The 21,488-nt window shown below is 38.1% G+C and overlaps 2 protein-coding genes across 7 annotated transcripts; both read right to left on the minus strand.

The window, feature by feature from the left end:
* Window positions 1–1,884: 1,884 nt before the first annotated feature.
* Window positions 1,885–4,780, minus strand: KCNRG (potassium channel regulator). Its single transcript, XM_045978355.1, has 2 exons — window positions 4,200–4,780; window positions 1,885–2,116 (listed from the first exon to the last, which is right to left on the minus strand). Exons 1-2 carry the CDS (start codon window positions 4,778–4,780, stop codon window positions 1,885–1,887), a joined length of 813 nt encoding a protein of 270 aa, XP_045834311.1.
* A 2,298-nt stretch (window positions 4,781–7,078) lies between these two features.
* Window positions 7,079–20,757, minus strand: TRIM13 (tripartite motif containing 13). Of its 6 annotated transcripts, none has more exons than XM_045978350.1 (4): window positions 20,500–20,633; window positions 19,815–19,922; window positions 16,233–16,309; window positions 7,079–8,666 (listed from the first exon to the last, which is right to left on the minus strand). In XM_045978350.1, the coding sequence occupies exon 4, from the start codon at window positions 8,658–8,660 to the stop codon at window positions 7,437–7,439; it is 1,224 nt and encodes a 407-aa protein (XP_045834306.1). In that variant the 5' UTR covers window positions 8,661–8,666; window positions 16,233–16,309; window positions 19,815–19,922; window positions 20,500–20,633; the 3' UTR covers window positions 7,079–7,436. The 6 variants fall into 6 exon arrangements, with proteins under 6 accessions (XP_045834306.1, XP_045834308.1, XP_045834310.1 ...); XM_045978352.1 differs by having other exon boundaries at window positions 19,815–19,919; window positions 20,500–20,516; XM_045978354.1 differs by lacking the exon at window positions 16,233–16,309 and having other exon boundaries at window positions 19,815–19,919; window positions 20,500–20,757.
* Between the last annotated feature and the right edge of the window lie 731 nt (window positions 20,758–21,488).

Genomic DNA, 21,488 nt, shown 5'->3' on the forward strand with positions numbered 1-21,488 from the left:
CCTAAAATTCCTTTCCCCCCACACACATACATGTTTCAGGCATATCTTCTTCCTTTCTTTTTTTTTAAATAGATAATACATCTTCATGATCTGGTTAAAGTAAGTCTTCCTTCCACACCTAAACCCCACTAACCCTGTTCCCTTCTACATAGGTGACCCGTATCTTTGCTGAAAATTCTATACATGTATAAGAAAATGAGAATGTTTCCACAAATGGAAACTATACACACACACACACACACACACACACGCATATATAATGGAAATATATTTTCCCCTTTAAATATCATTCTGCACCTTGCATTTTTTCCACTTACAGATATTTGACAATCTTTCCTTAGTTTGTAAACTGTTGCCTTATTCTTTTTAAGGCTACATAGTATTTCATTGTGTGGACCATAATTTACCCATCCCCATTGATGAACTGAGTTTATTTCTTATCTTTTGCTATTATGATGATGTACTTTCTCTCTTGAATATGAGCTCTTTGAGGATAAGAATTTTTGTCTTACTCATTTTTTAATCCTGAAAACCTACTATGATGTCTAACAAATGTTTAACATACGTTTGTGAACGAATTAATTGTACTTTTTAAAAAGATACTCAACTGCTTCCATGCAGGTTTTTAAGCTTGCTGTGTGTTTGGTGCTCTTTGAGTTAATGTTTCCTTTTCTAGATTTTATCCTAGGGTTCAAAATGACACATATATATATGAAGAATTCCTACAAGAGGAATCAGTAAGTCATGGTATATGGATATTTTAAATGTTAAAATAGAGGTTATTCAGAAGCTTTTCACCAAATGTAGGTGCTAATTAGTAACAGTTTATTTCTCTCACCAAATGTTTAATAGTGCTTTACACACAGTAGTGTTAAAACTATTGAGTTGATTGAGCTCACATTCAAGTGAAAAAAGTTTGTTTTTATGATGTCATATAAGTCTGTACAGAGGAAAGGTCTGATTAATATGCCTGGGAAAGAGGAAAACAGGCCTCACAGAAGAGGTACAATTGAAAGTAGGCCACCAGTCTTCATTTTCTTTTCTTTTTTTTTTTTTTTTAATATTTTTATTTATTTATTTGTCAGAGAGAGAGAGAGAGCGCGCACAAGCAGGCATAGTGGCAGGGAGAGGGAGAGAGAAGCAGGCTCCCCACCAAGCAAGGAGCCCGATGCGGGACTTGATCCTAGGGCCCTGGGATCATGACCTGAGCCGAAGGCAGCGGCTTAACCCACTGAGCCACCCAGGCAACCCCAGTCTTCATTTTCTTCATCATCTTCATCATCATCATCATCATTGCTGTCACTAACAGTTACTTAGTGTCTACAATGTGCCAGACATTATGTTGAGTACTTTGCATTATCTCCTTTTATTTTCATATATCCTATAAGGAGATACATTATCCCCATTTGATAGATGAAGAAGTTGAAGCAGAGAGAGCTTAAATAATTTGCCCAAGTCGTATAGGAAGTAACTGATTAAGTTGAGATTTGAAATCAATCAGTCTGATTCCAGAACCCACTCTTGAGGGCTTCTTTTCATGAAGAAAAGAAAGGGAAAGGGGCATTGAAGGTAGAAGGAACGTGTGCCAAAGCACCAAGTGGACAGTGTTATTTAGAAGCAGCAAGCAGTTAGTGTGGCATAAGCACCGTTGAGGTATAGTTGCCCAATATGGCATACTAGGAGATAAGACCAAGAAGTTAGGATGAGTACGTATATGACTAACACACATGCCATAAATATGGAATTTCCAAACAAGTAAATGGCAATTTCTCTTTACTCTAAAAGAGAACAGAGAACTTCATTTCTTTTTCTGAGATTTCTTTTTTCTGAGATTTCTCTTTACTCTAAAAGAGAACAGAGAACTTCATTTCTTTTTCTGAGATTTCATTTCTTTTTCTGCTCTGACTTGATGGTAGTCTCTGATTTCAATGTTTTGTTCATGGTGAGAGCTTCAGGCCTTTTTATCCTTTCGAAGCTATAGCATTCACTTTTATCTTCAGAGGATGTTTTAGTGCTGACTAGGTGGAAGCCTTCCATTAATAAAGTGTCGATTAGTAAGCCGAGGACATTAGTTCCGTTGGCCAATTTTCGGTTATCTGGTTTTATAGAAACATACCTAGGACACACAACAGATGTTTAATTATAAAGCATTCCCTTAATAACTAGCAAAATTAAACATACCAATTTGATTTAAAACCTCAAATAAAGTCATCATACCATTTTTTATCAGATTTTTTTGAGACTTTATAAATCCAAATTAGTAATTGCGGGGTACTGAAAATAGAGAGCTTTGTGTGATCTCCAAAGTCACTTAAATCCACATTTAGGAATATAACCAACACTGATGAATTTTCATTGAGAAATTGTTTTCTGGAGCAATTTGTCCAAACAAATTAGCTTAATTTTTTAATATAATTTAACTATTTCTAATTTTCATTTCAATTTACTTAATGTTGTTTTAATCAGCTTAATTAAATGAATTGATTCAATCATTTTAGTGAATATTTTAATACATTTAGTTTCCCCCCAGATCTAATTCTACCCATTATAAGCACTGACATTATAGATTTTTACTTTTGTAACTTATTTCTATCAAATGCATTTTTTCAGGTACAATTTTGCAGATAAAAAATGTCAACATTTTATTGTCAATTTTTACTCAGTAACTATCCACTGTTAAAGAATAAAGCACAGGGTCAAAAGACCTCTAGAGTCAAAAATGACAAAATTTTATATTTCCTAGGAAATTCTATAGAACCAATGTGCACAGTTCAAGAAAAACACCAACCTGAACTTTCCAGATTGGCTGTATGTTAGTTTTAATAATGTCAACATAACATGCCCACATTGATATAGCTATATTACCATTTTAAATACCATCAAGGTTATTTTTATGTCTTTGAGTCCTCTCAGCGTTTGTTTATTTGACTTCGAGGGACACCTAGGTGGATCAGTGGGTTAAGCCTCTGCTTTCCGCTCAGGTCATGATCCCAGCCAGGGTCCTGGGATTGAGCCTGCTTCCCCCTCTCTCTCAGCCTGCCTCTCTGCCTTCTTGTGATCTCTCTCTCTCTCAAATAAATAAATAAAATCTTAAAAAACAACAACAAAAAAAAACCACTTTGAGATAAAGATAGGGTCTGAATTTCTCTTCACAATCAACCTATTAATTTAACTGGCTCCCTTTTCCCAAAGTGACATTTCAACCTTTCTTGGGAGGGCAGGAAATTATTAAATGTAGAAACTGAAGAATTGTCATATTGCCCAGTGTTCTTCAGTTGGTAAGTAGAACAAAGGGGTGTGTTGTGGGAGAGGCAAACATTGATAGTTCCTGATGGTAACTGCTAAAGTCAAGAAAATATCCTAAACTATGTGTACCTTTTCTCCCCCCACAAAAAAAAAAAAAATTTTTTTTTTTAAGTAGTATCAGTAAAGACCATATGCAGACTACTTTTTTCCTCCTGAAAATTAAAGCCAGCTTTCAGTTACTAAAACAATGGTGGGTCAGCATTAAGACATTTTTAAGAAGAAAAAAAAGTGTCCCTGACAACAGAGTAGAAATCAGCCTTAGTGTTCAGCCAAGAACAACAGGGGGAGAAAGTGAGTAATTGACTCAGGAGCAACTATCCTTAACATACTGACAGCCTATCCCAATATTTTGAGTTGTCTCAGAGTGCCAAAGATGTAATGGATACCAAATTTGCTATGGGATATATCTGCCATAATGGTGTTTAAAAGTAAAGTGAGATGGAGGAAAATCAGTAGTCAAATTATAAGGACTAAAAGAATAAATATATGTAGAGTGTAAGGAAATCAAGAGAAACTACTGAGACTTTCCTATATGCCAGCCACTAAAAGAATCTTCTGGGGGGGAAAAAAGGCGTTGTCTCAGTCCTAAGCCAAATTCACTAACAATGGAACATAATCTATAAAATTATTTCCTCTTAAAACTTGAATGACCATGGTTCCAATTTTCCCTGGACAGTCTTGGTTTATTCCTATTGTCCTACGTAGTAACAATGCCCTCTTTCCCTCTGAAAAATAGCCCAGTTTGGACAATAATTATCTGATCATTCTACCTAACTCTACTTATTACCTCCAAAACATTTGAGTAATAATTTTTTCCAAGAAAATTTCAGCCATTTTGAGGGGAAACATCAGGAACTGATATTAGAAGAGAGATACTTCAAAGTACAAAATACCTGACTCCAGTTTGGTTATCAGTAGTGCTGTCGGAGCCACACTGGAAAACCAGGTCATGGTAAGAAGGTCTTTGTGGAGGCAGTGGAAGTAAGGTCATCTGCGGAGGGAAGGAGTTACTACTCCAGGTCAGTGCTGAAGGTTGCTCTACAAACATTGTAATCCTCCCAGTTAGCATCTCAATTGTTTTGCTGCAAGAGCCAAACACTCTGAAAAAAGCTTGAGTGTTTTGGCTTAGGAAATGCACCTCCACAAGAGCAGGTCTTGGCTGTAGCAGGTGTTCTTGGTTTAAGAGATCAACCAGAGGATCCAGTTCATAGAAAAGAGCCTCTCTCTGAAGCCTAAGATGGTCTGAAAAGTCAGTGGGTAATAAAAGCTGGTGAGTTCTCAAAAAATCCAAGATGAAACTAAATAGAACACCATCTCTGTCCACAAAAATCTGTCCACCAATCATCTTAAATTCTTGGTCTCTGCCATCTATCATTCTTGTCAACCGAGAAGCAGGAAACTGCTTTATGGTAGAAAACTTTGTTGTAAATATCTTCCCTCCCACATTCAGAGTGACCAGTTCCTGACTACTCATCCTTTTCTTGCTTCAAACTAGAGGCTACAGACTTAGGAACTTGCAAATCAACCTCTAGCCATAAATGTTGCTAGTTATATATGATTAAGAAATGAATGGGTGGGGAAAATAACAAAAGAGAACTAGATTCCCACATAACTACTCTCAAGCAAATAGTGTATCCATAGCTGTGTTTGCAAATTTGAGTTGCTTGGGAACTTGCAGTATACAAAATGAAAAAGCAACAGATGAGGAACTGGATTGTTTAAGAAAAACGGTTAATATTTCTTTTTTTTTTTTTTTAATATTTTATTTATTTGACAGAGAGAAATCACAACTAGGCAGAGAGGCAGGCAGAGAGAGAGAGGGAAGCAGGCTCCCTGCGGAGCAGAGAGCACGGCTAATATTTCTAAGGATAGATGTCAAGTAGATCACTTTCCTGTATCCCGTTAAAAAAAAATTATCCATGGGGGCACTTGGGTGGCTCAGTGGGTTGAAGCCTCTGCCTTCGGCTCAGGTCCTGATCCCAGGGTTCTGGGATCAAGCCCCGCAATAGGCTCTCTGCTCGGCAGGGAGCCTGCTTCCTCCTCTCTGCCTGCCTCTCTCTGCCTACTTGTGATCTCTGTCTGTGAAATAAATAAATAAAATCTTAAAAAAAAAAAAAATCCATGAAAACCTATTGTAAATCTGTATTTTAAAAAAAGTACTGGGAGGGATGCCTGGGTGGCTCAGTGGGTTAAATGTCTGCCTTCAGCTCAGGTCATGATCCAGGGGTCCTGGGATCGAGCCCCACATTGGACTATCTGCTCATTGGGGAGTCTGCTTCTCCTTCTCCCTCTGCCTCTTCCCCTGCTCATGCTCTTTCTCTCTTTTCCCCTCTCTCTCAAATAATCTTTTAAAAAAGATTTAAAGATTTTAAAAATCTTTAAAAAAAAAAAAAAGTGCTGAGAGCAGAAAAGCATTCCCCTTTCCCCGTATCTCTTACCTATAATAAGTTGTCATGGCAGAAGTAAGATTTACAGAGAAACATTATTGTAATTTATAAACCCTTTAGCAATTTAGTGGCTAAATCATGAATTGTCAGTTATGGATGAGGCAGCCATTACCTCAACTAGCAGCTTAATTGACTCATTCCCATTTCTGGATTCTTTTGTACTTTAAATTTAGTTGCTTCCTCTCAACCAAATTAAAGGACAGAGTAGGGCGCCTGGGGGGGCTCAGTGGGTTAAAGCCTTTGCGTTCGGCTCCAGTCATGATCCCAGGGTTCTGGGAGCAAGCCCCACACTGGGCTCTCTCCTCAGCAGGGAGCCTGCTTCCTCCTCTCTCTGCCTGCTTGCGTTCTCTATCTGTCAAATAAATAAATAAAATCTTTTAAAAAAATAAAATAAAGGACAGGGGTAGACACTCTGGGCTTTCCAAGGAATATCTTGTTCCATGACAGAAATAGGGGACTAGAGAGCAGTTCTAAGATAAGATCACTTCTTGTTTTCATCTGGATTCTAAGCAAGATGAGTACATGAAGTATTTTTAATCTATGGGAGGTAGGAGGCACCTGGGTGGCTCAGTCCATTAAGCATCAGCCTTCAGCTCAAATGATAATCCCAGAGTCCTGGGATTGAGCCCTGCATCAGGCTTCCTACTCAGCGGAGTCTCCTTCTCCCTCTGCCTCTCTTCCTTGCTCTTGCTCTATCGCGCTCAAATAAATTAAAAAAAAAAAAAAAAAACTGTGGGAGGTAGGACATCTTTATCTCATGTGAGCATTAGGGTTTTAATCCCCCCCCCAGTAGTGTATGTATGTATGTATTGCTATTTTTTTAATTTTTATTTAAATCCTAGTTAACAAATACGTTTTTAGCTGATTACTTTGTACCTTATAATAGCTGAAAGATTGTTCCATCTATTGTCAAATTAATCTTACTACACTTTGAAAAGATGTTAAATGGTGGATTGGTTTGATTGTACAGTTGCCATGATACTTTGGAACAGCATAACACTTACCAGTAAAAAGACTTTCCCATTTCCTGTTCTTGCCATGTGTTAAGCTTTTTTTTTTTAACCTACACCTTTGCTTGCACAGCCACCTAACATTTCCTTTGAATTCCTTTGGTGATAAATTCACAAAACCAAAGGAGGAAAAAGGCAAGCTGAAATCTCCACCCTCCTAAAAATGTAAACTTAATAGAAGAAAAATGCCACTTTTTGTTCACCTGAAATTTACATTTTAACAAAAGTAAAATTTAGAAATTCAAATCTAGAAAAAAGTCCAATTCACCCATATCTTCTTTCCTTTTTTAAAAGAATGTCCAGTCTCAAAAAAAGTCACTTTACAAGAATAGTCTTTATTACATGCTTAAATGAACAATCACTGTTAACACTACCTCATTTACACACCATTAGATCGTGTGTGTGCTTTCACCTCTTTTCCATAGCATAAACACAACCAATACTGGGGGTAGGAGGCGTATTACAGAAGCACTATTTAAAAAAGAGGGTTCAGAACTTACTATTAAATCTCACATTTATCTTTATGCTACATGAACAACATGTGAAGACATTTTTGAAAGGAATACTTCTGCAGGAAAATATCTGACTGAAATCTTGACCAAATCTTAACTACCACTCAGTTCTTTAACAAATTTCTAACAAAAGACAGAGAACTATACACTTGCAACAGATTTTATAATAGTTTATATTTGCACACAAATTCTGCCACATTGTTTAGCACCATCAAAGTAAAATTCTTAACTCTTTCACTGAAAATGAAAAACCCATCCATCACCTGTTCCCAGTAAAACATTGATTCTTCTACAAAATCAGCTGATTTAATCAGATAGGAACTGAAGTTTGAGAGATGGTCTTTCCAACTTGTGAAATCATCAAATAAAGACCCTTCTAGGAATATAGTGGGACCAAAGAAAGTAAGAAGGCTAAGCAGAATGACTACCACAAATAACTGATAAAAGCTCCAGGGAATCTTGCTTATGAATGTGCCAGTGTCTTGAGGCAAAGAAAGTTTATCCACATCTACTAATTTTATGTCTTCCCACTGACTGGTATCAAAGTTCTTCATTAAAGGGCTTGTGGGCAAATTAGAAGGAGGTAAAGGAGTTTCCTTGATTACTTTTATTTTCTCTCTGAACTCCTGCATTTGTTGCAGAAATATGATGGGTTCTGACACATCTTTGAAAGCCTCAGCAATGTTAAAGGCCATTCGCTGTTCCTGCAAGATGGTGTTGAGTTTGTTGATCTCTGGGTCATAGGCCTGCATAACTGCAAGTTTCATGGTCTCAAAGTCAGACAGGATTTCATTCTTTTTTTGATCTAATGTATGTTGTAACTTCTCAAAAAACTCCTTTACTTTATCTGAATCTTTAGTCAGTAACTGTAGAGATTTCCTTTTGCTAGTTTCCAGGGTATCCAAGCGAGAAAGAGCATCTCCTCGACGCCAGGTCTCAAAGTTCTGGAAGAGGGACTCAAAGGCATCTCTTTCCTGAGCATAGGCATCTTCAATAGAACAGAAGACATGCTTGGTGTGGTCACCACGAGTAGCACAGATCCCACAAATCAGCTGCATATCAGTCAGGCAGAAAATGTTGAGAGGCTGCCCTAAGTGTCCTTTGCACACTGGCATTTTGGGAGAGATCTTGATCTTGTTATACTTCTCCACAATACCCTTCAGGGAGTAATTAACCTGCAGGCTATTAACTCCAGTAGCTGAAGTTTCCTTGCGGCATGTAGGGCACTTGAATGGAGAGGATCTCCACAGGGAATTCCGCACAGTCCCCTCTAAGATCCCTTCTAAGCATTTTTTGCAAAAGTTGTGTGAACAAGGCAGAACTCGAGGATCATCAAACAGACTGCAACAAATTGGGCATGTGAGATCTTCTTCAAGCAGCTCCATCACATCCTATCACAGAGAAAGAAACATTTTACTCCAGTAATCCCCTCCACTCAGACTATGTAATAATCAGAAGAAACCATCTTCAGAAGCATTAAAAAATGATCTCTCACAGAAGTAACCAGGCAAACAAAGGAAATGAGTGAGAAATTTGGGAAGGGAATGCACACCAAAGCAGATTTAATCTGCTGGGACTAGAACACACTCCTTATTAGCAGGACTCCCTGTACACAAGGCCTTTGTGTGGGCTTTCCAACAACAGTCTTTGGCTGAGATAGGGTTAGGTCTAGGACAACTGCAAGTTGAGCCAGCAGGACCCAACTGATTGTTTTAAAACAGAAAGCTGACTACTAGCTGTCAAAAACAAAGCTACTCAGTGTCTGAATAGAATGAGCTCTTTACTCTGGGCCCACAATTATAAAATGGTATGCTATTTAAAAGAAAGAAGCACAGAAATATAAATTCAAGCATGCATCTCGTGCAGGCTTTTATTAAAAATTGGCAAATTTTTCTATTTCAGAGGCAAGATTGTAATTACTCAAATTGTAAGTAAAAACATCAGAGTTGCAATTCATTCTTCAGAGAATTAATGAAGTTTTCTTTTAAACCACAACTGTCTAATGTGCATCAATTCTCAAAATGTGAGCAGAAATCTTGTGTTCCTAAGACTCTTACAAGTCATTTGTGAAGGTCAATACTTTTTTCACAATACTGAGATGATATTTGCTTTTGGCACCATGTTGACAATTACACTGTAAAAGCAATGGTGAGTACACACTGCTGGATGCTTAGCGGGAATCAAACAAGGCAAAAGGCAGTACCAAACTGTACTATAAGTTACTGTACTCTTCATTACCACACAGCCATGGTATGGGTGGGAGTAGCCAGCCTCATTTAAGAATGTTCTTTTTTTTTTTTTTTTTAAGATTTTATTTATTTATTTGACAGACAGAGATCACAGGTACACAGGCAGGCAGAGAGAGGGAAAAGCAGGCTCCCTGCTGAGCAGAGCCCGATGCGGGCCTCAATCCCAGGACCCTGAGATCATGACCTGAGCCGAAGGCAGAGGCTTAACCCACTGAGCCACCCAGACACCCAAGAATGTTCTTTATGAAGCAGCAAAAATTACTCATTTTATTAAATCTTTATCAGTGTGTACATGCCTTTTTAATATTTTCAGTGACAAAAAAGTAAACAAAGCATTTCTGCTGCACCCAACAGATATTGTCTGGAGAAAAAGCACTTTCATGATTAAGTCACAATCTGAACCAGCTGCCTTTTTTTATGGAACACAATTTTATTTGAAAAATGAATGACAAACTGGCTATTTAGACTTACGTAAAGCAGACATCTTCTCAAAAATGAACAAAATAAGCCCTTCACTTCAAGGAAAACATGATATTTCTGGCCAATGATAAAAAGTTAAGTTTTTGAGTGAAAATTAGAATTTTGGAAAACATTTTGCCACATAAGTGCTTACTTCCCATTAATTATTTTCTAATGAAATAAGTGGTAAATTTAACAAGTGTGGGCTTTTATTCTTTTAGGGGGGACATTACTGTATAATAAAATGTTAACATTTGGAGATCTGCATAACACAATTAACTAATTGGTTCAGATCATCAATGCATGTTACAAATCATGCTTAGGCAAAAGATCAAGAGACCAACACCTTCAATAATATGATTTCAGATTCATATTGCAACTTTTAAGAAACTACTACTTTTGAGTTTTGGTATAGTATCAAAGAAGATCCACAATGATCAGAAAAGGCAATTAAAATATTCTTCCCTTCACTATGTATCTGTGCAAGGCCAAATATGATCTTTGTATATTTCAACCAAAATAACTTATTTTAACAGGTGTAATGCAGGGACAGATAAAAGACTCGTTATAATCTATCAATAATTCATTAAAGAGATCTACAAATATGTAAAGCAATGCCACTCTTCTCACAACATTTGAAAATGTCATTTTTCACAAATTATGTTAACATGTAATAGGTTTATCTATATCTATCTATATATATGGATTCTCAGTTTTTAAGAGAATAAAGTCATCCAGAGACCAAAAAAAATTTGAGATTCTTGATCTAGATACTTCTCAGTTCATTTATTATTTTTAAATGTACATTTTAAAACTTCTATCTCTAAAGTTTTAAATCCAAATATAGTGCTGTGTCCTCATTCAGCTTACTGAGGGACAAATTATGTCACATTACCACCAAACTAATAAATTAAAAAGGGTCTAATAATCTACAGATCATCTTATAATGAAAAATAAGTAAATTTTAGCAGTAATTTTAAGTCACAATCAGAGGTATAATCTAGAAGATAAATTGTATTTAAAAGATTAGCTGAGTTTGCGAGGATAATTAATTAGTTTAGGGCTTTACATTAAGTTTTGAGAGCCAGGATGTATAATAAATTATAATAAAATTATATGCAGAATTAAAACAAAGATTATTCTGTCAAATTTAATGTCAAAAGGCAAAAATACATGATGAGCTTATTTTTCAGAACAATCTTTTGTGACCGAAGAAATCATAAAATCTTTTAAAAGCATTGGGAGGAGAGTGGCTAAAGAGACAGGATGGAGTTAGTGTTCTTTTTTTTTTTTTTTTAAGATTTTTATCCATTTATTTATTTAATTGACAGAGAGAGAGATCACAAGTAGGCAGAGAGGCAGGCAGAGAGAGAGGAGGAAGCAGGCTCCCTGCAGAGCAGAGAGCCCGATGCGGGGCTCGATCCCAGGACCCTGAGACTATGACCTGAGCCGAAGGCAGCGGCTTAATCCACTGAGCCACCCAGGCGCCCCTGGAGTTAGTGTTCTAACAGAAGTTATGAAGCAGTTATAAAACATTCTGCCTCTGGGGGTGCCTGGGTGGGTCTGTTAGTTAAGTGTCTGCCTTCAGCTCAGGTCATGATCCCAGGGTCTTGGAATTGAACCCTGTATCAAGCCCCACATCAGGCTCCTGGCTCAGTGGAGAATCTGCTTCTCCTTCTCCCTCTGCTGCTGCCCGTGCTTGTGCTTGCTCTCTCTGTTAAATAAATAAAATATTTTTTAAAATTATGACTCCAGAACAGAGAAAGAAAACATTGCTGATCCTGCTACCTTAGTTCTGTTTTACATTTTTATCATCTCCATTGTTCTTTGTCTTCTTTCACCTAAGAATTCCATGCTAAAACTAGAGTTTGGTGAAGGTAGTAGAAACAGGAAAGTAACAGGGAGCAGCATTCAATAAAGTAAACTAATTTACTCATTCTTGCAAGGTTAATATTCCCAGAGAATTTTATACAATCATATTAAATAAGAGGAAAAATAAAGAATACCAAGTGGTTGGGATGCAGTGGGGAAAAAAATGGGCACCCAAGGCAAACAGAAACTTTGAGGAAAACTGAAAAGGATACTGTAATAGGGGCCAGAAGGAATTTTAAGGCAATCAAGTATGAAAAAATAAACAGGAAAATGTCATACACAGGAAAATTTATTAGTAAACAGTCATCCCAAAGCCATAATCACCTTATAGCTCTGAAAATTAATCAGAAGAAGAGAGCAAAATAGCTACTTAGAAAGCCCCTTTCTAAAATTCTGCATCAAGGGTCACCTGGGTGGTTCAGTTGGTTAAGCAACTGACCCTTGATTTCCACTCAGATCATGATCTCAGAGTCCTGCGATCCATCGAGACCCCTAAGAGGCTCCTTGCTCAGTAGGAAGTCTTTTTGTCTCCCTCTTCTTCTGCTCCTCTGCCCCTCCTCTAGCATTCTTTCTCTCTCAAATCTTTTTTTATTTTATTTATTTGACAGAGAGAGACAGTGAGAGAGGGAATACAAGCAGGGGAAGCAGGAAAAGGAGAGGCAGGCTTCCCTCAGAGCAGGGAGCCGGATGCGGGCTTGATGTGGGGCTTGATCCCAGGATGCTGGGATCATGACCCGAGCCAAAGGCAGGCACTTAACGACTAAGCCACCCAGGCACCCCTCAAATCTTTTTTAAAAAATAAAAATTACATCAAAATTCTGGTGGACCCAGTTCTATTTTTAGTGATGCAGCTTACAAATTTTGGTTTATAAAGATTCTTATTTCTGTTGACTTTAAACATTTTCTTTTCTTCTCTTTATACTCAAAACTTTCTCTGTGGGGGCGCCTGGATGGCTCAGTGGGTTAAAGCCTCTGCCTTCGGCTCAGGTCATGATCCCAGGGTCTTGGGATCGAGCCCCGAGTCGGGCTCCCTGCTCAGCGGGGAGCCTGTTTCCTCCTCTCTCTCTGCCTGCCTCTCTGCCTACTTGTGATCTCTGTCTGTCAAATAAATAAATAAAATCTTTAAAAAAAAAAAAAAAACTTTCTCTGTGAAATTAATGTGACCACTCCCACAGCCAACTTTTAGAGACAACTAAAACAGCGAATCCAAAAAACCATAGAAAGTTTGTTGCCTCAAAAGTTTTAAAGGAAAATATATAACTAATAAGGTTTTTAGGCTCACTAAGTGAAGAGTATACTTTGTAATAAAGGAACTTATAGATCCTTTTCTTAAAGTGTGGCTAATGTTGGGGGTATGGAGACGGTGGTTGGGTTATGGACATTGGGGAGGGTATGTGCTATGATGAGTGCTGTAAAATATGTAAGCCTGACGATTCACAGACCTGTACCACTGGGGCAAATAATACATTATATGTTAACAAAAATTAAAAAATAAAAAAATTTTTTAAAAGTGTGGCTAACATATAAAAATCTAGAGAAGTCAATAAAACATACTCCTTTGTAGGAACTAAGGTACATATCCCCTCTTTTCTATAGCTAATTTTCTTTACCAGTATAGAAGAAACTATGTAAAAAAAATTATTGCTCTCCAGTAATAAAATTTCAACTTAGGCACTGTCAAGTTCAGTGTACAATAGCAAACACATTTCCAAGATTCCTTTTTCCTTTGAATGTTTCTAAAAACCAAGAAAGTCTAAATTTTGAAGCACAGAAATCTATTTTACCCACTAATTAGAAATTTCCCAAGTTTCATACCAACCAAGTAGCAAATATATAATTATCTACCACCTCTCATTTTCAACCTCATTTTCCTGAAATATGTGTATTTTTAAATATACTTTTAACTTACATACAATAAAATTCACTCTTTGGTATACAGTTCTGTGAGTTTTGACAAATGCATGATTATATAACACCATCACAGATTTATTTTTAGGCAAATATTCATGATATCTGCACTCAACGTAGACTATGAAAACTCTTCTACCTTGGGTGGGTATATAGCAACAAGTCTCTGCAAATGAAAATTGAAACATGATAACCAGAATATTAAAAATGGAAAAGTCAATACTTAAAAAGGGAAGTAGTCTTAAAAAGCAAAACCTATTATATGTGTATTAGACTTCTCTCTCCAGTCCCTTGCTTTTAAATGATCAGCTCAAAAACTATAATGCAAAAGGTGCTCATTTGTTCAAAGTTAATTTTAATAAAAAAAACTAGTCAAAGAAACTTCCCTATTAAGCCACTGAAATTAAATAGTAGGAATATAAAGTTGTTCAAGATATTACCCATGATTTCCTTCTAAATCCCATTAGAGAACAAAAAGAAAAGTTAATAATACTTCGTATCTTAAGGATTTAAATCAAATTTCCATCCTACTTTGAGGCATCTCTGGATTCAGGAATTCTAAAGTAGATACCTAATAAGAAACTACATAGCAGGGGCGCCTGGGTGGCTCAGAGGGTCAAGCCTCTCTGCCTTTGGCTCAGGTCATGATCTTAGGGTCCTGGGATAGAGCCCTACATCCAGCTCTCTGCTTGGTGGGGAGCCTGCTTCCCCCTCTCTCTGCCTGCCTCTCTGCCTACTTGTGATCTCTGTCTGTGTGTTAAATAAAAATCAAGGGGGAAAAAAAAAACTACATAGCAAATATTGAAACATACCTCATAGACAAAACTAAATTATGCAAACCTCTACTAAACTGGGAGCCATCGATCTTTCCTGAAACAATGCTTGGAATAAAAGGATCACTTTTTTTTTAAGCATTTCCTCAGCATATTAATTTATTTTCAAGTGGTATACTGTATTCTGCTAGTATGAGATCCACTAGTAATGCTTTCTTGAAACTTAGGGTCAAGTTACTGAATCTAGATAGAGGATGTAAGGATATTTATTGTAGTATTTTTAAAATTTTCTGTATATTTGAAAATTTTCACAAAAAATTAAGGAAAAAACTAAAAAGGGAGACCAATTATAAGAAAACCATACTGAGCTTAAAAAGCAAAACTTCAGAAGCATTAGCTAAGTATGATAAGCTTTAAAGAGCGTGATCTGCTACAGTATTGTTTTCTTTTATAAAATAAAAAAAATGTATTAAAAGAATCTCAATCCAGGCCTGTGAAGCTGACATACTCATCTGATCTTAGACAGTGGCCTTTGATAAACCAGACATACTGCAGTTTCTCTCCTCATTATACAACTGCTTTGAAAGTCAATAATGTATGAAAATCATTTACAAAATATTTAAGTGTTCTATATCAATGTATTATTATACTTTATTTTGGCTTTTAGAGACTCTTCCATAACTTACATGATCAAAACAGGATAAAGTGAGTTTAAGAATCTCAAAAAAGGATTATGGAAGATATAATGTCTAAAACAGCCAGTCTAATTCTTATGCAGTTCCTGCAAACACAACATAAAAGTTACTTATGTGTCAATGTAAGACAATAAAAACTTCTGTTTTCTGGCATTATCCTAGAATTAGTAGTTTCTAGGTTATTTCTAGTAGGATTCCTGTTAAGTAGGACAAAATAAAGCTAGAACAAAAGGTCCATCAGCTTGGAAGACCCACCTATTCAGTAATTTCACAGAGTAAAACGTTTTAGACTATGATAACATTCTGGGAAACATAAAAACCAGGTCATTATCCTTACTACTTAGTGCAGACCACTCAAAAAAAATGTTTTTTTTTTCCTTTCCTTCATTCTCTTTTCTGAACCACAATTTGCCCTGACTCTTTCCTTTGTTTATTCTCTTAACTCATCATACTGCCCATGTCAAGGTGTATAGTCTTTTGATTTCCTCCTATTCTTTCCTTATCCCCTACCTGCCTCTTCACCTTACTTATCTTTCTTTCCCTTTTATCTTTGCCTTGCGTCTCTTGATAATTACCCCAGCTATTATTCCGTAATCCACAGCATTATATCAATAGGATTTTAGGACAATAGCTCCATCAGATATCCCTATCCCACCTCTGTACAACTGTCAAGAAAACTGGGGGTGGATGCCTGGCTGGCTTGGTCAGTAGAGCATGCATCCTTGATCTCAGGATCATAAATTTAAGCCCCATGTTGGATGTAGAGATTATTTTAAAAATGTTTTTAATTTAGCAACAAAAAAACTCCACAGCAGTCTGTGTGATTTCCACACAGTGTTGAAGGCTATTCTCTCCCTCGCCATTTTAAGGCACTGGAAACCCACTTGATTAAATCACCAGGTGAAATCCATCTGATTAAGTCTGAATTTGAGGAAAATATACATATAGACTAAGTTATTTTCCTACTCTGGTACCAAACAGACTCAGATCTTTATCTTTACCTGTTAAAGAGTTTCAGTTAAGTTGGAACTAATGACTTCTGGAAAGGTCAAACCAGAAACGTCTGGTCTCTTCTCCCCTAAATAAATACAAGCGGGTTTAATTAAGATGGAAAATTTTTACCCCTAAAACAACTTATTTTACAACTATAAATTTGGCAATCACTATTGGTTGGTATCTCATAAAGTCTCCATCATCTAAATCTGTATTTCAGGTTAATGCCAGCTTTCAGAAGTACTATCAAAGTCTAGCATTTGGTAGGTACCTAGCTGGATTTATCTAGAAAACTGAGGTTACTTACGTCATATATAATACCATAGAAGGGAAAAGAGGCATTTTGTAGATAATTGATAAGCACTACTTATCAACTAATAAGAACTTACTTCTGAGATGCCTGTTGGAAATGTAATTAGTTTAAACAAAGGTCCTTTTGCTCAGTGTAGAATTATGTATACATTTCATTCTAAAGTAAATGTGGGCTACAGAATATATCAAGGAGAAAGCCAATTATGCTAAACTTTAGCAATTTTTAAGTTGGCTATATTATATATACTATGTTGGCACTCCTTGCTCATATATCGCTCATACCACAAATATGCAGGGTGAATAAAAAAGCTCCTAATGGAGTTACAATAGGGAACCTGGATATTGCAGTAGAATATACTTGTGGCACTAATGACACAGGAAAGACAATAATTTAAACTGTCAACAAAAAATTTGCAATTCAACTCTTTCTTCCTTTGTAGTATGTCTTCATCTATAATGGAAATGAATTTATTTTTAAAAAGTTTATAGGAAATTGCTTTATAGAAGGCTTAATGGATTCTGTATGTCAGAGGACTCCTGTATTTGGCTAACTTATGAGAAGTGGGGATAGCACTCTATTCTTCAGTACCATTCTAGTATCCAGAGTTCAAGGCCAAGGTAATGAAGATGGCAGTGTCTTTGCTGAGTAACAAGAATGAATAATCCAATGACTTAATGATATTTAAAAAGATGAAATATAAGCCAAACTCAATTCCTGCCCTAAATTCAGAAGTACAGCACATTCACAAAGATATTATTCCTGTAAAAGATATGATAAATGCCTTATAAAAAGGACACAGAAAGTTGACACCATACCGAAGTTAGAGAGGTTATCCAAGCAACCAACTTTTATGTTTTTCTTAAACTATAAAAGTAATTTGTGAGTATAGAAAATTCAGAAAATACAGGGAGGAAATCACCTATAATCACATCAGCAAGGAATAACCATTATTATTTTTTTATTTTTTCCAAACTTCTGTGTGTTGTGTTTGTGCACATACCTATTTTAACAAAACTGGTAGCTTCACACAATTTTGTATCCACCATTTTTCACTTTATTATATATATTTCCCCTATTGTTACATATTCTTCTAAAATGTGATAGTCCATCTTATGGATATGCTCTTATTGGCTATATGTCTTTTTGGGTTATAACATTTAAATGAACATCTTGCAGAAAAGGTCTACAAGTCTGATTATTTCCTTAGACGGTTCCTATAAGTGTACTGTTGTGTCTATGAGAAGAATTTTAAGGACCCAAAAAATTACCAGGTTTCTCTCAAGAACGGGTATACCAATTTATGAACTCTAACCAATGATGTATGAGTGTCCCACTTCTCCATGCAGTTCCTGATCTTACAAAAGAACCTACTTTTATAGTTTAGTTAAAAAAAGGGGGGGGGGGGCGCCTGGGTGGGCTCAGTGGGTTTTAAGCTGCTGTCTTCAGCTCAGGTCATGATCTCAGGGTTCTGGGATCAAGTCCCGCATCGGGCTCTCTGCTCAGCAGGGAGCCTGCTTCTCTCTCTCTCTCTCTCTCTCTCTGCCTACCTCTCTGTCTACTTGTGATCTCTGTCAAATAAATAAAATAAAATCTTTAAAAAAAACAACAACAACAGAATAAGGCATACATTTTTACCATACCTACCCAAATTTAAAATATAAAACAGTTTAAGGCAGTTAATATGTATTTAGGATTACCAATATGTATAGGGAATATATGGTAATAAAAGTTATGGAGTAGGAATAAAATAGAAGTACTGGGTCTAGGGGTGCCTGGGTGGCCCAGTGGGTTAAAGCCTCTGCCTTCGGCTCAGGTCATGGTCCCAGGGTCCTGGGATTAAGCCCCACATCGGGCTCTCTGCTCAGCAGGGAGCCTGCGACCCTTCCTCTCTCTCTGCCTGCCTCTCTACCTACTTGTGATCTGTCTGTCAAATAAATAAATAAAATCTTAAAAAAAAAAAATAGTAGTAGTACTGGGTCTAAAAGTATCTTAGAGACTACCTAGAAAAGAACTGAATTTTTTGTAACTTTTTTTTATAATTTTTTTATAACTGAATAAACTGAACCGCTCCCCCTCCAAAAATGGAGCTTTCCCAATTATACACAGCAGGTTAGGCATAGGACCTGAGTTTCCCAATTCTTAGGCTTTTAGTACGATCCAGAAAGTGGATCAAAAGTTCAGGGTTCTCATTCATAAAGTGGAGAACTTTAATCATGGCTCTCCAAATCCCTTCTAAAATTTTATGATTTTTTACAAATTAGGCTGTAACAGGCTCTCTAGTAGAGGAAATAGAGCACTGAACCTGTCTCTGAATATCTAACTTCAAGCAGGAGCTTTAGCCTCCACAGAATGAGGATTTTTGCATTATCGACCTCATCCTCATCTAGAAGATTAAGTAATGAGTGCCAGTTTTGTAAATTGCTAAACTATATAAATGGATTGGATGGATTACAGCTGTGAACAAATACACAAAATGTAAATTCACATTTAAAGTGTTATTTTAGAGCGTGAGCATATTAACGAAGAAAGGTCCTGAAAGAGAACTGGACTCTTGAACTACAATTTCATGAAAAGGTAAAGCATTATATAGGATACCACATACAAAACACTTTCACAGAAATGGGCATATCTGAACATAGCTGTGGTACAAGTTAAGACCAGGTAACCATAATTACAAGTTAAGACCAGGTACATAAATGTACAGAATGGAAAGAATAACCTGGTGTTATGTAAGGACTTACCAGGGAGACTTAGTAGTCTCCCTAGTGCAAAAAAGATGGTGTTTTTAAGAAAAAGAGAGCCTTAAGCAATGTCTCTTCTCATTGCGTAAGACAGAAATATAACCAATTAATCAACACCTCCATCAAGTTCTACCAGAAGGAGTGGCTATGTAAATGAAATTCTGCTTTTAAAATACCTATTGTATAAAAGTCTCTAGAGTTAGAAAACTCAGTATTTGTACAAGTCCTAGAAGCATGGTATGGGAGAAGGAAAAAAAAAATCTTAAAAAAAAAAAAAAATGCTACCGAGGCGTCTCTTTTTCCTTTTCATTATAAATCTGTGTACTGTAATATTTGTCGAATAACTGCTACATAAAAATTTTCCAAATACTGAATCTATTCTTCTGAGTTTTGAAAAAATATGAAAAGGACAGAGACCACCCATGAGGACGGAACACATATATTCTACACTTAGTTGAATTTTGCATGGTTCTGGGCCTTAAAAAAACTGGGTGCTTTTTTGGTTTCTTAATGTAGGGAGAAGTATTGTAGTTTACCTCTGTCCCCTGCGAGCAGGTGTATTCGTCAGGGTTACTATTTCCCAGGACAAAGCAATCAGGTTTGGGTTTTTTTCTCACGTTTTGATCAACAATCAAACGAGACTACTGCAAAGAAAGAACAAAGAAGACAGTAGTATGCATTTATTTACATAGGACCCTTAGTCTTGACCCTCAGTGTTTTCAGTCGTCCCCCACAAAGCCAGTGTCCTAGGTTAGGACCTGGTGAAAAAGCCAGGAGCATGGCTGGAGACCTTTGTGCAGTACTAAGGAGCTTCCCGGTTAGGGCGCCCTCCCCCGACGCCAGGCACCTCTCCAGATTCGGTGCCAGAGAGTGGCTGAGCGCTCCGATTTAGGATTCATGGTCGCCTTTTCTTTTGTAGGCGATTCTGAGGCTCTGGCCGTGAAGCCGGGTATAATCGGTAGCGGAGCAGGTTTTCTGGAGCACAGACACGCTGCACCGGCCCAGCAGACGCCCCCTGCACGCCGCTCTGATTCACGCCTTCTTCCAGTGCCCAACTGGCTTCCGCTGTGCAGCTGGGAGTGGAGCTCAAACTGAGCTCTCCGCCAGCTCCCCACCCACGCAGGTCGCTGTCCTGCCAGGGCAAGTCCCCATCCTCGCAGCAGCCCCGAGGATCACCCTCCCTTTTCCCTGAGAGAGACCCGACGGGTACTTATCTCGGACCTCGGGGGCCGCGGGAGGGGCCCAACCTGGAGCCCTGCGGTCGTCCGTCCTCCACCCGCGGGAAGCACGCGTTACCGGCTGGGCACGGCTGCAAAATGGACTCGCGGCGCAAGCCGTGCCCCGCCCCAGCGCCCTCCTCTCTCGGCACCTCCGCCCGCCTCCTCGGCCGGGCTTCGCCTTTGTTCCGTCTCCCGAGTTTCGCCTTTCCCCGGGGTGGGGGTGGGGAGGGGCAGTGGGTGAGGTGAGGCGGGAGTCCTTCCGGTGTCAACAACCGTCACCAATAACTGGCGCTGCCCGCGGTGCGGCTGGAAGAGGGGAGGGTCCCGGGCTGCTCGCTTTTCTCCCTTGCAGAGGGGCGGCGCGGAGCGCGGTACCAAGAGCCGGCGGAGCCCGGCCGCTGGGCGGCTGACGGCGTTCGCTAAGACGCGGGCGCTGTGCCTGACGGAGCGCGGGCGACCAGAGGCGGCGCCACCCGGGAAGAAAGCTGGCGCGCAACAAGATGGTTGGGTTTGGATTGTTGTACTTTTTTTTTTGTTCGTTGCATTTTTAGGAACAAAAAAAAAAGCCCAACCCTTCACACCACTTCATCTGCATCTCTCAAGACCAGAAACCCAGCCACAGTGGCTTGGAGGGATGGAGACAGCTGTCTGCCTGACACCCCATAACTCAGGTTGGGTGGGATGGGCATTCCTGTTGGGACCAACTCCCAGGCTCTAGTTATGGGCCCCTACCAGAGCACAATCAAAATAAGGTTAATTATCCTCCTCCCCAACCGTGCACCTAATTTCTTTGGAGGCTTTAGGCTGAACGCTAGCGACCCAATTCAATTGAAGATTTTCTTTTAGGAAAAACACCACTGTTCTTTCCTTTGGAGAGAAGGAAGTGTTAGGTCCTCCAATAACGGGTCGTGATTAAAAGAGCAAGACTGATTCAAAGCGAAGGTCAAGCAAAGCTTTATTTTGCACCAAGCATCAAGAATCAAGCCAAAC

The sequence above is a fragment of the Meles meles genome, chromosome 14 (genome assembly GCF_922984935.1).
Source record: "Meles meles chromosome 14, mMelMel3.1 paternal haplotype, whole genome shotgun sequence".
Classification (NCBI taxonomy): domain Eukaryota; kingdom Metazoa; phylum Chordata; class Mammalia; order Carnivora; family Mustelidae; genus Meles; species Meles meles.

Excerpts from the sequence above, each read along its gene's own strand:
- KCNRG (XM_045978355.1), bottom strand. The coding sequence starts at position 4,780 with ATGAGTAGTCAGGAACTGGTCACTCTGAATGTGGGAGGGAAGATATTT. Across the intron at positions 2,117-4,199 it reads GATAACCAAACTGGAGTCAG|GTATGTTTCTATAAAACCAG; the intron begins GTATTTTGTACT and ends TGTGTGTCCTAG.
- TRIM13 (XM_045978354.1), bottom strand. The coding sequence starts at position 8,660 with ATGGAGCTGCTTGAAGAAGATCTCACATGCCCAATTTGTTGCAGTCTG.